This window comes from Lathamus discolor, chromosome 2 (genome assembly GCF_037157495.1).
Source record: "Lathamus discolor isolate bLatDis1 chromosome 2, bLatDis1.hap1, whole genome shotgun sequence".
Classification (NCBI taxonomy): domain Eukaryota; kingdom Metazoa; phylum Chordata; class Aves; order Psittaciformes; family Psittacidae; genus Lathamus; species Lathamus discolor.
Genome location: NC_088885.1, coordinates 71,785,609 through 71,801,042, shown reverse-complemented (window position 1 = coordinate 71,801,042; position 15,434 = coordinate 71,785,609). Strand labels below are relative to the sequence as shown.

Genomic DNA, 15,434 nt, shown 5'->3' with positions numbered 1-15,434 from the left:
GTGTGGTGTAGCAATCCTTAGGTATTACAGTCTCAAGGGTAAACGGTGAAGTTTGTTTATTCAAATGCGATACCCTCTTTGAAGTTCTGTTCTCATCTAAATTTGTATACTAGAAGGTCTGGCCTTCATTTAAATGATCCTTGGGGTTTTTTTTCCTACCACTTAAAAAAAACACAACAAAACCCAACAGTGGGAAATGCTTGAATAAGCTAATAGCGTTGCTAAGATGGAAATGATGAAGACAGCTCAGGATTCCTGTTTGGTCCTCACGGGAAAAAGTGGTTTGAAATGCATGTGTGGGGGGGTGCACATTCCTAAAACTGTCATTTGTTTCCCCTGTGCCTCCTCCCTCCTCCGTGTTCTGTAATACGTACTACGGCATGTTTAATGAAACCAATAGAAGTATTTGGCTGAGAGTGTTAATCTCTCCCTGGCCCAATTAGTGCATGACTTCTACTTTAACGTTAATGTGGATTTTTTTTGGAAGGCAGAACAATGAGCAGCTTTGTACTACACATCAGGTTTTTCCCCTCCTTGCTTGTATTGTGTGTTTCTTCCTATCTATTCCAAAGGGAGAGCTCATGTGCAAAGACAGTGGAGCAATCTGGAGCAGAGACTTGTACCAGCTCCCAGGGGCCAGGACGTGCTGCTCTGTGCTTGTGTAGCCGCCTCTCGGCAGCAAGTCAAGTGACTGTGACTCTGAAGACTCATCATTTCTTCTTTCTTCTTCCTTCCCCTGTGGCCAGTGTTCTTCCTTTTTGCTTCATCCCTGATGCTCCCCATTAGAACGAAAAGCAGCTATAACTGTTGAGAGTGATCTTAAAACAAGAAAATTAAATACAAATAAATACACTTGAGTTAAGGGGGGAAGTAACTGTTGATGGGCTCAGCTTTAACATTCAGTGGAGTCACACTTTATCCCAAAGGAGGAAATAGGTCTAGCAAGTGTCTTCCTGTACAGACTGAATGGGAAGCAGCAAGGCTTTTTTTTCTTGTTTTAGCTCTCTGCTTTCTCAGTAACTCTCCCATTAGCCGGTTATGTGGGGCATCAGGAGTGGGGCTCTGTCAGAAACAGGAGCTAAAGCCCCTCAAGATTTCTCTCTAGGATCAAGGTTGCCCCAGTTTCATAGTTTCAGCAACATCATCAGGTAGAGGAGACACCTTCCTGCAGAAGAGCCAGGTCTCTTGGTGTTGTCTGTGAAAAGAGGGCTGCTGCATTGTTTTGTTTGGTCCTGTTGTTTATGTGTCTGTCTGTCCCCCCCCGCCCCCCCTACCATATATTAGTGCTCTTTCTCTGTCACTTGCTCTCTGCTTTTCCTCCTTTTCACAGAGGATAACTGTGTCACTGGGGGGTTTCTTCAAAGTAGAAGATGACTTGAATGCTTGTGACTACTTCCCTGTTTCCTAGAGGCTTTGGACCAGTGTTGAATGCAACCTGAGCCTGCACTGTTTGCCAGCTTATTTCCTCTTTGTCCTCTTTCCTGGAGGTCTTTGTTTTCTTTTGGAGAGAGGGAGGAAGAAGGCTCCATCAGCATGATCTGCAAGCAGGGACATTTGGTGTGAGCTGAGAAGGCTCGAAGTCCTGAAGGCCGCATGGCAGAGGGCATCCGTGTTGGTTGCTGCCTGTCGGATTCCCTGAGTTTCTTAGGTGCTGTGGGAAAAAAAACCACTTCCCCATCCTTAGTGATGCATTTATTTAAAGGAAAAAAAAAAAGGCCGCAAGAGAAATCTCTCAGTATGTTCCTGCCTAAAGGCACTCTGCCATGGGTTTTCCCACAGGAAGGAGTGATTTGGCCCAGTATTCTTATTGTTTCTATATCCTATTGCAAATAGAAAGTTATGCTTCTGAAATCAGTGTGTGCTGCTCATGTAGTTGTCTTTGTTTCAGTGGTGCATTTCTGCTTCATGCAAGAGGTTAGAAAATAAGTATGTAAAGAAAAGCACACAACAGTAATAATACCTATTAAGGCTTTTGACTGCTTCCAAAGTAGGGAGATTTTTGATGTACAGAAAATGGTTTTAAAAACAAGATCTGTGACTATACATCTTGGTTTGCGTTAGCAGGAAGGTTGTAAAATAGCTCTTGGTTCATAGAAAATATGAAAGGCTGTAATAGCACAGTACATAGTTTTCTTCCTGAAAGAATGGAGAACAAGCTGGCAGATGTTCCTAAACCAGGAGGTAGGTTTGTTAATGTGTTCATGTATTCATTCCTCTTCTATGTGATGAACACTTCCCATTTTTACTGTTGCTAAATGCAGCACTAGGAATTCTGATTCTAGTTCTCTGGGAAGCTCCTCAGCTACCTTGGCCAACGCAGGAGTCTTCATGGTTGCACAATAGATTTTCTTCCTGGATGAATCAGTGGTGACGTTAATGTCCTAGGTATTGACTGAAAGAGGAATTAATAGGTCTGCTTTGGAAAGAAGAGTTATTTTGTTTGGTTGGGTTTTTTTAAGCACTTAGTTGCATTGTTTTAGCGGAAATCCCTCCATATAATTTAAACTGGTCCTTATATTTGGTGGTACTAAGCAGATACAGCAAGCAACTTAGAAGATTTGGCCACTCTTGAAAGTAACTCTGTTTATTCTATTCAAAATTAAGTCAGCTACCACATAAATGGCTAAAAGAAGATACGGGGTGGAGGGGGTGAAAGAGAAGAAATGTCTGTGTTGTTCTTCAATGAGATGGACATTTCTTTTTAAGGACAAGAAAATGAAATAAATGTGTCCCATAATTACTGGAGAAAATAGTGAAGGATGGGTGCTTGGTCTTGCCTTGGATCAAGAAGTCCCTGTGTCACAGGGACCACTAGTGTTTTTTCAGAAGAAAAGTAGAAAAAATACTAGGGGAGAGTTACTCTTGAGTTGTTCAGGGTAGCATAAAAGTAGTCTTTCTGCCTGTTTTTGAGGATGCAGAATGAAAGCAGTGTTCGTGAACAAGTTGGTGTTGTTAGCCTTAGACACTGGGCTTAGTTGGATCCTAGGTTTTGTCTCTCGACTGTGCTAGCAGCTCTCTATGTCAGATCATCTGTGTGCTGCTTCTAGGAGGGTCAGCAGTTAAATGGAGGAAGTTTGAATCTGCTGCTTTGTTTGGCATTGTGTGAAATAAGGAGCTGCTTGACACAAGCTGGGCCCTTTCTCTTTGCCTTTTCTTGTGTGCTTTAAAATGTCAGTAGCTGGGATGATGTAGTCATTTATTGTTTGCAAATGCTGTTCAAACAGCATTTGAAGATGTGTTATGTGACTGATTTGCATGTCATCCTTGAGAATATGGGTTTTTTTTAAAGGAAGAAACCCTGTTGAGTTAACCACAGTTTGAGGCTGATGGCCTCTGCTTTCTGAAAAAAGGAAAACCTGTATTAAGTTTGCTGAATTTGTAAATCTGAGGTGATGAAATGTCCCCAGCGTCTTCATTTCTGTAACTATTTTACTTGTAAGGTTATAAAGGTGTATTTCTCCATTAAAATGTATCAGTAGTTTTCCATATTACAAATAACTTTTTCCAGAGGCTATTACTGTGAGTGCCGTGGGCAGAGAACTCCTCTCTTCCTCATGGTTGATCATTCCCCATCACCTCTAAAAATTATGTTTAACTGCCCTGTCATTCCCCAGCCAGAACAGGCATCCTTCTGGAAAACCCAGTGATAGCATGATAAGTTTGTGGTTTCAGAAAGGGGTGTGGAGAAATTCTTTTGGCACATATGGTGGTTGCTTATGTCTTCAGCTCATCTGGAAGCCTTGGGCAGTGGGTGCAAGGAGTGTGCCAAATGGCCCCAGAAACCTCAGTAGTCATTTCACCAGTGCTAGAAGGAAGAAAAAGGTCACCATGAATTCATGTATTGGAGCAGATGTTCATCCTTCGAGAAGGGGGGAGGAGTGTGTGTGTGTGTGTGTGCGTGTATGTGTGTGTGAAATTGAACTACTTAAATTCTCTAGCTACAGAATATTCTTCCAACTTCTTAACCAAATGTCATGACCGTCAGTGATTTTACTGGCTGAATACTGGGGACCAAGCCAGTAAGGGTTTCCTTTCTTTGTCTGCCCAGGTTTCACCACTGGCAGAGGCAGCAGCATCTCCCAGCCCAGTGCCTGGCCACTTGTGGGAGTAGGCTGAGCTGGCACTATTTACTTGCTTCATCAGACTTCATGTAGCAGTCAGGGGAATCCTCAAACTAAAGGACTGTAGTCTTTTTTTTGCTAAAATGGCTTCCAGAAAAACTTAACTCCCTTTTTCTTTTCTCTTCTTCCTCCCGTAGTGCTGGAGGGTGCTGCTGAAGAAGAGGCTGAAGAGCCAGACGCTACTATACATACTACACTAAGTGAGGAGACCAGCAACCAAGGAGAGAGCCCCAGTCAATCAGGGGACAAAAATGAAGGTAACTGGTTTGACTAGCTCTGTTTGACTGTGTAAAATTAGGGCATTGATTAAGGCTTGTGGAAACATTTCTTACCCATCCATACCCCTAATTTGTGTGACATGTATAAGATACATTGAGCAGAAGCACTGGTGCATACATTTCTTTAGCCATCCCTAACCTTTATCTGTCTGAAAAGTATAAAATAGGTTAGCAGAAGCATGGGCACATGAATACTCGGCTACCATTACTTCCAAACTAAGATTTTCTTGGCTCTTGGTAACTTGGCACCACATTACTTAGCCTCAAAAAACACCTGTTTATAATACTCAAGCTTATCTTCCAAAGACAGTATTATGCAGAGATCAAATGTTCACAAACATGTTCCTCCTTGTTCACCCTCACACCCTCTTGTTTTTCAGTGACTTTCTCACATCACACATTAAGATTTTTTGTTCTCCATCAGAGTTGACAGAGCAATAGACTTACGGGTGTTCCTGTTTGTTTGGGAGACTTCTTTTTGGGGAACGGAATGTTCAGTTTGAAAGCATTTCCCTTTTCAAGCTCATAAAGAGGAAAGTGGAATGCCTTACCTGTGTGTTGTCTGTATGTTGAGAAACTGGAGATGAGACTTTAGGTCTTCATTTATTTTGAATTTGTTAGAATCCTTGCTACATACAGAGTGTGATGAAGAAGTCTGAATCTGAACAGCTTTAGCTGTGGCATTATTTGTGGATGTAGTACATATACTCCATGGACTAGCTTGGCTTTGTAGACCAAAAAGAAAAGAAATCTAAATAAATGCCAGCTGTGGTAGTAAAGAGGCATTTGGGGGAATCTGGTGTTTTATTTTGGTTGGGTTTTTTCTAAGTTAGCTTACTCCATATACAGAGCTGGATTAAGCTATACTATAAGGAGGATCCGGTATCCTACACTGTGTTGCTAATGCCTTAATTGTGCAGTTCTGTTCAAATAAGTGCTTGCTTGAACAATTGGGCTTGTCAGAGCATGCATTCATCTGTACTGCCCTACTAGTTCATGGTGATCGCAAGGTACCACGAATAATAGCATTTTACAGCAAGTGTGTATCACTCTATAAGTCCCATACTGAATTAAAGTTGAAAATGAACATAACATGCATGTCCTGTGAGAAGGTAATGTACACCTTGCCCTATGCTTTCCAATACAAGAAACTTCTCTTGTTACAAGAATTATGGTTATTATGAGCTGTCGCCTGTACTCCGTGATGATCCAGTAGTGTGTGATGCAAGTTACAGGCAGCTGAAAACAATGTGGGGGTTTGGGTTGGTTTTATTTTAGATGGCGTAGAAACTCCTGTTTGTATTTTTAGTTCCAGAGAAGCAGCTGGAAAGCTTAAGCAGCTACCAGGTATCACCAAGCCCACCAAACAGTTTGGACGGAGCAGACTTGTCCTCCATTGACGCCATGATGTCAGCAGTGATGAATGTGGGGAAGATTGCTGAAAATGGCGGGAGCTCTCAAAATGTCAAATCCCCCTCGAAGTCTCCTGCACCAAATCGGATTGGCAGGAGAAACCAGGTACGTAAACCCAAATGCGGGGTTTGTAAACCTGGAGGGATGGCAAAAGGGAGACAAACAACTGCATGGGAGGTGAGAAGACATAACGATGTTCTTCGACTGTTTTGCCTTCTTCTCCCTCAGTGGGTATTTCTTGCCTCCATCATTGCTCCTCTGTGTGTATTTTCTGGTGGCTCTCCAGAGCATAACTTTAGAAAACTGGGAATCGAAGGGGTCTGCTTACTTGCATTCACACATAAAACATTTGAGCATGAGCTCTCATATCATTCAGTGGCAAAGCCACCTAAGAATTGCTGCTTCTTCCCTGCCGCATCCTTTCTTCAGGCTCTTGCATTCGCTTCATCTGTTGGGGGATCGATTATTTCATGAAACTAGGGAAAAAGAAATAGTTGGAGAGGAGCAGAGCAGTGGGGCAGGAGGCTTGGTGCTGCCATCATTTGGGACCCCTCATGAGATGTGTGGCTGTCCCTGGGGAAGATTCAAGTGATGGAAGACTAAAGGTGGTACTAAAACAAAATATCCTTCTGGACACTCATTTCACAGGTGTGTAGTTTAAGGTGCCTTTACTTCACTGTTAATAAACTATGAAGAACTATTGCAGAATGCTTTGTACAAATTTTGCAAAGCAAATACATGTAGCTTTTATCAGTTTTTTTCCATTTACCAGTTGATGGCACTAGTTGATAGCAGTATTAATCTAAAATGAGAGAGTCGTATCGGTTAAAGCTGTGATTATTTATATCCGTGCTTTTCTCCTGCTGGGCCAAGCCCCTACCAATGAAGGTGCTGCAGCCTATCAAGAAATTCCCCAAATTCATGTGTCCGTTTGACTTTAGAGCTTGCAGTGAAGCATGGAAAATTTATAAATGAATCAAGATGTAACAGGGACCAGAAGGGTTGAGAGGCGTGACTCATGTGATGTTCCTATAGTAGTTTATTAATAGCTTGTCGAGTAGCTGCCCAGTTGACAGACTTATGACTTGTCTTGGGTTTATTTTTTTTTTTCTTGGAAGGAGTTAAAAGCCATTAACTATAAACGAACATTCTTAAATGAAGAGCCTGGGCAGTATACGAGCAACTGTGTGGGATTGCATTGTCTAACACCTGGCTTTAAGGTTTATTTGCAGTGTTCCCACTCAGGGGCTGCCCTAGTTCCTTGATTTCATCATGTGAAGTGAGGCACTGGAGTTCAGACTAGTCTCAGTAGCAGTGCTATTACACAGCCATCCGCCAGTACACCATGTGGTTTGGCTTCGGGGAAGTTTATTAGTGTTAGTGACCTTTATTCCACCTGATATTTCAATGGGCATCGAATCAAAGGAAGCTTGAGAGTAAATGTGACAGGATTAAGAGGGATTCTTACAGCGTAAAAATAAACAAATACATTGAAAACATTGTAAATAGCCTATTTGTTTTTAGGCTGAAAGGTTGTTATCGCCAGAGGGGCAAATAGCTACACTGCTAAGAAAATAGAAGTGAGATGTGAAATATTAAGTGGGTATCAGTCTGGTTAGCGAGTTCTAATACAGCAAATTTCCACTTCCAGCATAGCAGAATGAAAGCACTGGATTGTTTCATTGTGTAGCAGAACACAGATCTTAGATTCTGGTCAGAATGTGCCCCTTATTATAATTTCAGGGATAATAACAGCTAGTTTTCTGGGCCTGACCGCTGTTTCCCATGAGTTGGCAGTGAAGCATTTTATCCTGAACCTTTGTCCCAAAGTCTATGGTTCTCTTTATAATGCTGACTTTATCTTGGCTGTAGTCTACCCATGGTCTAATAAACGTGTTCTCACATCAGCCTGCATCCACTTTAATTTCTCATTTACTTTGCTCTCAAAGAAAATAAAAAGTGCGATAAAGGGGTTTCTTTGTGCTGGATTAAAACAAACAGACCTAATGCACAACTGCAAAAGCATTTACCATGAGTTGAATGCAGAGCAATCGTGCCAGCTTGACTTACTGAAGGGAGAGTAGCTAACAAATTAGCTGCTAAATCTGTCTTCCAGTTCAGGAAGTGTGTTTTCACCAACCTAGCTCCAGTGGGGTAGCCAAGTTTTAAATGTTTTAAATTTGTGAGTGGGGGTGCTTTTACAGTAGGGATGCTAATCTTTTTTGGTCTGGATTGGGTCAGTCAACAGCATTCCTGTTGTAGATACCCTGGATTTGCTTGAGCTGTGTTATGGTATGCGGCATGTACCCTGTGTGACCATTGGAGAAAGTTTGGGTTTTAGTTAATAATAAACCCCAGGTTCAATACTAATCAGCTCTGGCTGAGCTATAGTGTGTTTCTGATCTTTGCTTCAAGGTGAACCAGTAATTACTCTATCTTCTGTTAATTTGCTGATTTGAAGAACAGGTGGTCTAGAAAGCAGGCTTTGAAACAAGTGCGTTCTATGTAGAACTGCAGCACTTGGGTAAGGGGGGTGTGTGTTCAAATAATAAAAGTAGTAGGTTGATAATTTCATAGAAATACCCTGGGGATTAAACACCATCTAAACTGTCAGCACAGCTGCAGGGATTTTCTTCATGGCACAGTGTGTTTGTTCTCTGTCCTGAGCCAACTTTAACAGGGTTGCGATGTAATTGGAGCTAAACATTACTCCACAGAAAGGTGGCATGTAGTAAAATTAAAGTTGTGTAAGTAAGATGGAATGAGTGTGTGCAAATTATATGTTTGTATATAAACAGGATGGGGGGCACTAAGATAATGAATTGGAAATTTCTTGGGATGTTCAAACTTCAGAATGGCAGCCTTTCTTGCTTGCTTTCTAATGTTTTGCAAGTAAATAGTACCTTGGCCTGTGTGCATAGGCTACAGTGATTACCTTTAGGATGGAAAGCCCTGAAATAGAGCTGGAAAAAGATGTACATGAGAAATGGTAGGGAGGAGTGGGAGAACCTGATTGTTTTAGTCCCAGTACTTTTAGAAGTGAAGTCACAAGTTTTGTTTGCTTCATGCAAAATGGGCAAAGAGCTCTTCATCCGTGTCCACAGGTCACTGAAGTTAATAGAAAATTATCCTGGTGCTGCTTTTGAAAACACAGTGTTGGGTTTTAATAGGGATCTCTGTAGAATGGTTCCCCAAGTCATACAGGAGGTGATACTGCTTTTTGGAGACTTAAAAATGCTTTCTAGAACACTGTGTCAGCATCTTTCCTCCAGACATGCCAGATAATTTGTCACAGAGACTTGGGTTAGTCATTCTTAGTGTTCACCACAAACGCTTGTATCTAACAGTCTGGAAATGGTTGCTTCTGAGTTGATAACTTTTGGGATGGCAGAGGGGGAAAAATGTTGTGTGGAGAGAGGAAAAGCATAGATACATGCATACCCAATCAACTCCTTCCCAAATAAAGAGCTACTGCTAAAGAGCTAAAGCTTTGGTTTTTGCTTGTTTTCATGGTTGTACTAATGACACTTAAAATAGCCAGCAAAGAGGTCCAGTCAAACATGTCTTTTTGGCATAATTGCTATACTTTCACATCAGTCATGCAGAGATGGGTTTTGTACTCTCTCGTCACCAGAAGTGTAGTTAACAGGCAATTAACAGGTTCTGTCTAGCTGGTGAAGATTTGCATCATTCTACAGGAAGCCGAGATTTAATTTTCAGTGGCTTTTAATATAATGGCATTGGTGCAGAAGCTGTTCCTGTGCTTCTTAGTCAGGTGGTGAAAATACCCTTTATGTCACGCAGTAGCCATCCTTGCGGACAATTCAGGCAAATGCCTTTGGTTCCTGAGAGAGTGCCATTTCATCCTTGGCTGAAAGAGTGGTGGCTTTGCTCAGTGTCTCAAGGGCATACTTGAATCAGGCTGAGCTCTTGGGTTGGCTTCATAGTTTGTACTCGGGGTTTGAGGATGATTACTCCTGCTTCTCACCTGGGTGGAGAATAACTGGGTTCATAATGTATTCATTTTGAGTCACGTACACTCTTGCATTGTCACCTCTTTCTCGCTATGATCTCATCAGATCCTGCAAGCTTGTGAAGGGTTGGGCCTGGCTGGTGTGCCTGGATGGGATGCTTCCAGGAGAAACACAGGATGCTAAGGGAAATGGTGCTGGTGATTCAGTAAGCGCTGCTCTTCCTTCTGAGTTGGCCACAGAGCAGAACACACAGCCCCTAGAGAAGGGCACTGAGCTAGTGTCTTGCTGTTGAGATGGGGTGGAAACCCTGAAGTCCCTGAGATTTATGCTCATTAAGGATCTTTTGGGAAGATTAGTGGCATTTGCTACCATATCCTGGCAGTATTCCAGGGGTTACTTTCTGCTCACCTAAATTTCTCCTGGCAGTTTGAGCTGGTCGCAGTAATCGCCTTCACTTCCTGTCCTAAACTGCCACTGCTGAGTATCCGTGTGCTAGTAAAGCAGCTGCTGAACTTCTGCAGTAGTTGAAATGGTCCCTATTTATAAATTCAGAAGTTTCTGAAACTTCCATGAGGGGTGTAGCAGGATGGTAAACATACATGTACAAGTTATTTTGTTAGCAGCAGCAGTGGCCTTTTTATGCTTACAGTGGATGATTTTTCCATCCCCAGCAGTAACAGCTTTTGAGTTCTTTTATGTCAGTATTCCTCCTGATTATTTTTTTGTTGTTTTGGCTTGTTCACAGGAAACAAAAGAAGAAAAGTCTTCCTATACCTGTCCTCTGTGTGAAAAGATTTGCACTACACAGCACCAGCTAACTATGCACATTCGTCAGGTATGCAGAATACTAGCTCTTGATTTCTGACTGTTACTGAGAGTGTCTGGTTTGCCAGGATGCATTTTGCAGTGGTAAAAAGCAATTTCATGTGCAAACCAGAAATGTTTCCAATATAACTTTGTTTTGCTTTTCTTTTACCCTTCCCTTTGTATTTTCTATTAAACCTTCCCCCCCAGACTGAGCCCCAAGGTGGATACTCCCCTTCCTTCCCCAACACTAACCCCTGTCCTAGCTCAAACAAGGATGTATGTCCTGTTCTGCGTAGTGTGAGGTATCCCAAGGATCCGGAAAACCACTTCCATCATGAGGCACAAGTCCTGTTTCGTTATCCTGTTTGAGTACAAATCTCTTTACTGATCATGCAAATTAAGAAGCAGGAAGGAACAATGTTTAAGTCCTCTCAGTGTAGGAGAGGCTCTCAGTCCTTCAGAGGGTCTAGCATTTAATTCTGCCTCACAATCTTGGGAGGCAGAATTAAAAATAGACTTTTTAAATAGGTGATGCACATTTTTGTCAGCTACAGGCCTTTTCTTACTCCTCTTGAAATATATGCATGCCTAATAAGGAGGTTTAGCCTTTTCTGTGTCAGAAGGTTCTGCTTTGGATGCTGAGGCTGTGGTTCACCACTGTGAGTCCACAAGATCCTTACTACCTCAGTTCTCCCTCCTGTATTGTAACCATTATTTTATTTTATTTTATTTTATTTTATTTTATTTTATTTTATTTTATTTTATTTTATTTTATTTTATTTTATTTTATTTTATTTTATTTTATTTTTCATTTTTTACTCTCCTCACATTTGTTTGTTTGTTTTTGGGGTTTTTTTGTATGTGGAGAAATCTTCAAGTCTCTGAATGCAATAAAGAGTGGTGCATATAGCACAGCAGCTAATGGCCATAATTACTTTTTCTTTCCTTTTTCCCCCTTAACTACTTACCCAACCCCAAGCCACTGCACAGCTCAAAGTATCCCAAGGTGCCATCAGTCTGATGGGTTGTTTCTTGGTCCCTTTCTTCCTCTTCTGCTGCACACCCAGCAGAAATGCTGCATGGGACAGGCATTGCAGGCTGTATGAAACAGCTGCTCATGCTGGGTGCATTAAGTAGTTAAAAATGAAGGGTAGGGGTGGAGTTGGAGGGGAGGGCTGGGAAGGAGTGGTATATACAGAGCACACCTCAATATAAGGTGTTGTGCCTAGTGGCTTTTTAAAGCTGCTTTTTAAATGTTGTCACTAATGTTTTACTGGCGCTTCAGAAGGGGCATTCAATGAAAAAAAATCATTGCTTTCTCTAGCATAACACTGACACTGGAGGGACAGACCATTCCTGCAGCATCTGTGGAAAGTCTCTGAGCTCAGCGAGCTCCCTTGATCGCCACATGCTGGTGCACTCAGGTGAAAGGCCTTATAAATGTTCAGTATGTGGACAGTCCTTCACCACCAATGGAAACATGCACAGGTGAGTGCTGCTCATGACCCAGGAGTTTGGAAAGAATCGAAGGACAGGGACTCTTTTGTTTCCTTGGAAGGACTTGCAAGCTAACCAAAGACATTTACTTGGGCAAAAAATGTGGACTGTGTGTGATCTGCAAGTGTGGTGTGACACGCACACACACTGCAACTACTGGGATGCTTAAGTTGTTGGAGGAAGTCAGAATTGAGAAAGGTCTTCTGGCTCTCTTCACATATTATCAAGGGTTGCTACAGATATCCAGGAGTAATGCTTTTTTGGTTTTGTTAGTAGTATTACTATTATTTTGACAAGCAGGATGGATTTTTCTCAGAGGACAAAAATATATATATAGCCAAGCCATTATAGAAGCTTCTCATTTTGCAGCTTCATAGTCATGGGTGAAAGTGGTTGTATTGGAACATTTGTGGTGGTGTTGCATGTTATATAGTTAGGTATCCAAGAGCCGTCATGAAGAAGATGCCTTTTCAGAGTAATTCATCTTGTTTCTAAATGCATACATCAGTACTTGCTTCTACTGTAGACAACTTACTGTACTGTAGATCCATGAAATTCTCTGTAACAGAAGTTGTCAAATATATTTCATGTAGTTCCCTTCACAGGGATATAGCAATATGTACAGTTGTCAACTGGGGAAACAGAATGCTAAGTTACATGGATGTTCCTTCCTCTCTCTCATCCCCCGATTCAGTATTCATGTATTTGCATGGGTGGAACACCTTGGAGCTGATTAAGACTTTGAAAATTCCCACATAGCTGTAGTCCCCATATCAAAGAGCTTACAAACTCTAGAAAGAAACTGCAAGACAGGTGGGGGGAAAGGAATATCGCTTATAAACAAGATTGCAAGAGTGATGGTTCTGTGTGGGAGGGAAAAAATCTTGTTTCCTTGATTATTACTAGTCATTTTTCAAGCAGTGTGTTATAGATGGAATGAAAAGGGTGATTTCAATGACAATGGGAAAGATAATGTAATGCCATGCAAAGGAAGCAATAGCTGCTTGCAGATTTACCTTTTCTGTATCGTATTGTCCAGCTTAAACAATTACATTGAAAACAGAGGAGAACTGGGAGGGAATGCAATTTTGGAATTCCTTATTTATTAAACTTTTACTTGATTGGAATTGGGGAGAATCAGGGAGAGAGGCATAAAACGAGAAGGGAAAGACAAAGATGTTTGGAGGAGATACTGGCCTTGAGTACTGAATGAATCACGTCTGACTCATCTGACCAGAGGTGTTGCAAGCCACATGTTTGCCAGACTGGGTCATTACTCTGTCTGCCATGAGCATGGCAGGGTAGCTGCTGAGTTGCAGCTGATGCCACTGTCGGCACCCAGGGGTGAATTCCAGTGCTGAGACTCTGGGGTAGTCAGACAGTTGTGTCCAGGTCCTCAGCCTAGGCTGCTTGCTGAAGGACTGCTTGCATGACTTTTTGGCTTTCTGCTCACAAGACATCTCCTCATCCTCTCCCAGAAGCAGGAAAGGGCGTCTTCCCCTGAGACTTGACTCCAGGCCTATCAGATGTTGATGTAGTCACCTTCACTTACGCAGGTTTCCCCTTACAGCAATTCTTACTGTACTTTAGTAGCAAATTTGCCAGAATGGCCAGGATCAGTGACTTACCCAAAAGAAGTAAATACCTATCAGAGCCTTCTGATGAGAAGATTGTTTGGTTTTAATCTTTTCTCCTAATGAGATGTTGCTTGAAGTTACTGGGATGGAGTGCTGTATTTCCTGTCTGCACTAAGAAGAGCCTAAGTTCGTGCAAGGAAAATCATCCTTTTCTTTCCACCTATTAGGTTCCTGTCTGCTCTTTAAAACTCGTCTAGTGTAGGCCCTCACCGCAATAGCTTGGTGGGACACTGCAGAAACATGTTACTGACCTTGGTGGCACTGCAGCAAATGACCCCAGACAGGCAAGATCCTGGGCAAACTGAAACAGGCTAGTTTTGATAAAGGAGGGTTAGGATTAACAGGACTGTGCCACCATTTTTTTTTTTGCAGTAAATAACCTTTTCTTGTTGCTATAGCAGAATATAATAAAGAATCCTATTGCTGAAGGGGAAAGCATGAATGTGCAAGTAGGCAAATGAGGATAAATGCAAAGTGAAATGAAATTTGTTATCTGGTGCTATGACACACTTGTAAGGAAGATGTTCTTATTTTGCCCACCGGATACCTCCTTCTGAAACAGGTATTTCTAGATGGTGTGAATCAAGTTCTTTCATAGGCATCTCAAACTTAGCAATAGCATTAGGTCCAGTGGCCTGCCGGTGCTGTGGCTGAATGCCTCACATTCAAAACTTCTTCTGCCTCAAGATCATGGAGCAAGGACCTGCTTGCCAGGTCCTGCCTTGTGTGCAACTTCTGCAGGCGGTGCTTGTGGTGGTGCCATGTCTGTTCTTCCGTGACAGCTGGATGGTAATACAAGTCCATCTTTCTCTGCTTTTGTGCACAGTTCCTTTATTGTTCACTATTTTTGTTCTACAGTATCTAAGTAGTGACAGATATATGCCCAAAACAGCAAAGAATAAGATTTCTACATGCCCCTGGTAGCCAGCATGGTGGTGTCCCTGGAGCATTGCACAGAGAGAGAAGTTGTAGGGTTAGCAGAAAGTTGTAAATGTGCTGGTGAAGAATCAACATACTTTGTGAAGGTCCTGCAGGAGCCTCCCAAGTATTGCTGCATTTGCACCACATATGCTCAATGCATAGGAGAGGAGTGAGGGAGAAGTTAGTCTGCCAGTGCCTGAATAGGAGGAAAGATGCATAGGCACATGCTAGGCACATACTCTCTTCTTTTTCTACCCCTCTGCCTTGTTTTAGCTCCTATTTAACTGTCTATACTATTTTTTAAATCCAGACTTCTAAAAGATCTTTTAGAGGAAAAACTCCAATGAAATGGTTTTGTCCAGAGAAATACTGTGCCACATGAGTGCTTCTTGCTTCCGTTACAGGATGAAATTTCTGACCTGTTTTCCCACCGCATGGGAGCCAGGTCATTAGACACTCAGCTGAGCAGAGGAGAGAAGGAGACAAGTTTTGGTTGTTTTTTTTGGGTTAGAAAATACCAATGTTGCTACACTCTCAAGTGCCCATCATCTCAATTGAAAGTAATTTTTCTCCACTCTTGCTTTATTCATGGATAAGAAACCACTTCCAGAGTTCTTATCTTTGGCTCTTTTTCATGATGGCAAAACTTTTTTTCAGAAGCCAGACTCTTTGTGGAATGCGAATGCTATTTTCTGCCCATCTCTTCTCTGAGTTAGTTTAGCTGTGCTGGGGTGTTGCATGCACTCTTCACCTGTGAAACTGATGCTGCCCTTCCAGATTCCCACA

The 15,434-nt window shown here is 42.1% G+C and overlaps 1 protein-coding gene across 5 annotated transcripts in view; it reads left to right on the top strand.

Annotated features, from left to right (window-relative positions):
• The window catches only part of RREB1 (ras responsive element binding protein 1), a 125,501-nt gene that overhangs the window by 52,607 nt on the left and 57,460 nt on the right, over nt 1-15,434 (top strand). For all 5 annotated transcript variants that reach the window (XM_065667398.1, XM_065667401.1, XM_065667402.1 and 2 more), the window contains 4 exons: nt 4,259-4,378; nt 5,709-5,917; nt 10,532-10,621; nt 11,918-12,081. In XM_065667398.1, coding sequence (XP_065523470.1) covers nt 4,259-4,378; nt 5,709-5,917; nt 10,532-10,621; nt 11,918-12,081 — 583 coding nt within the window. The remainder of the gene's footprint in view (nt 1-4,258; nt 4,379-5,708; nt 5,918-10,531; nt 10,622-11,917; nt 12,082-15,434) is intronic.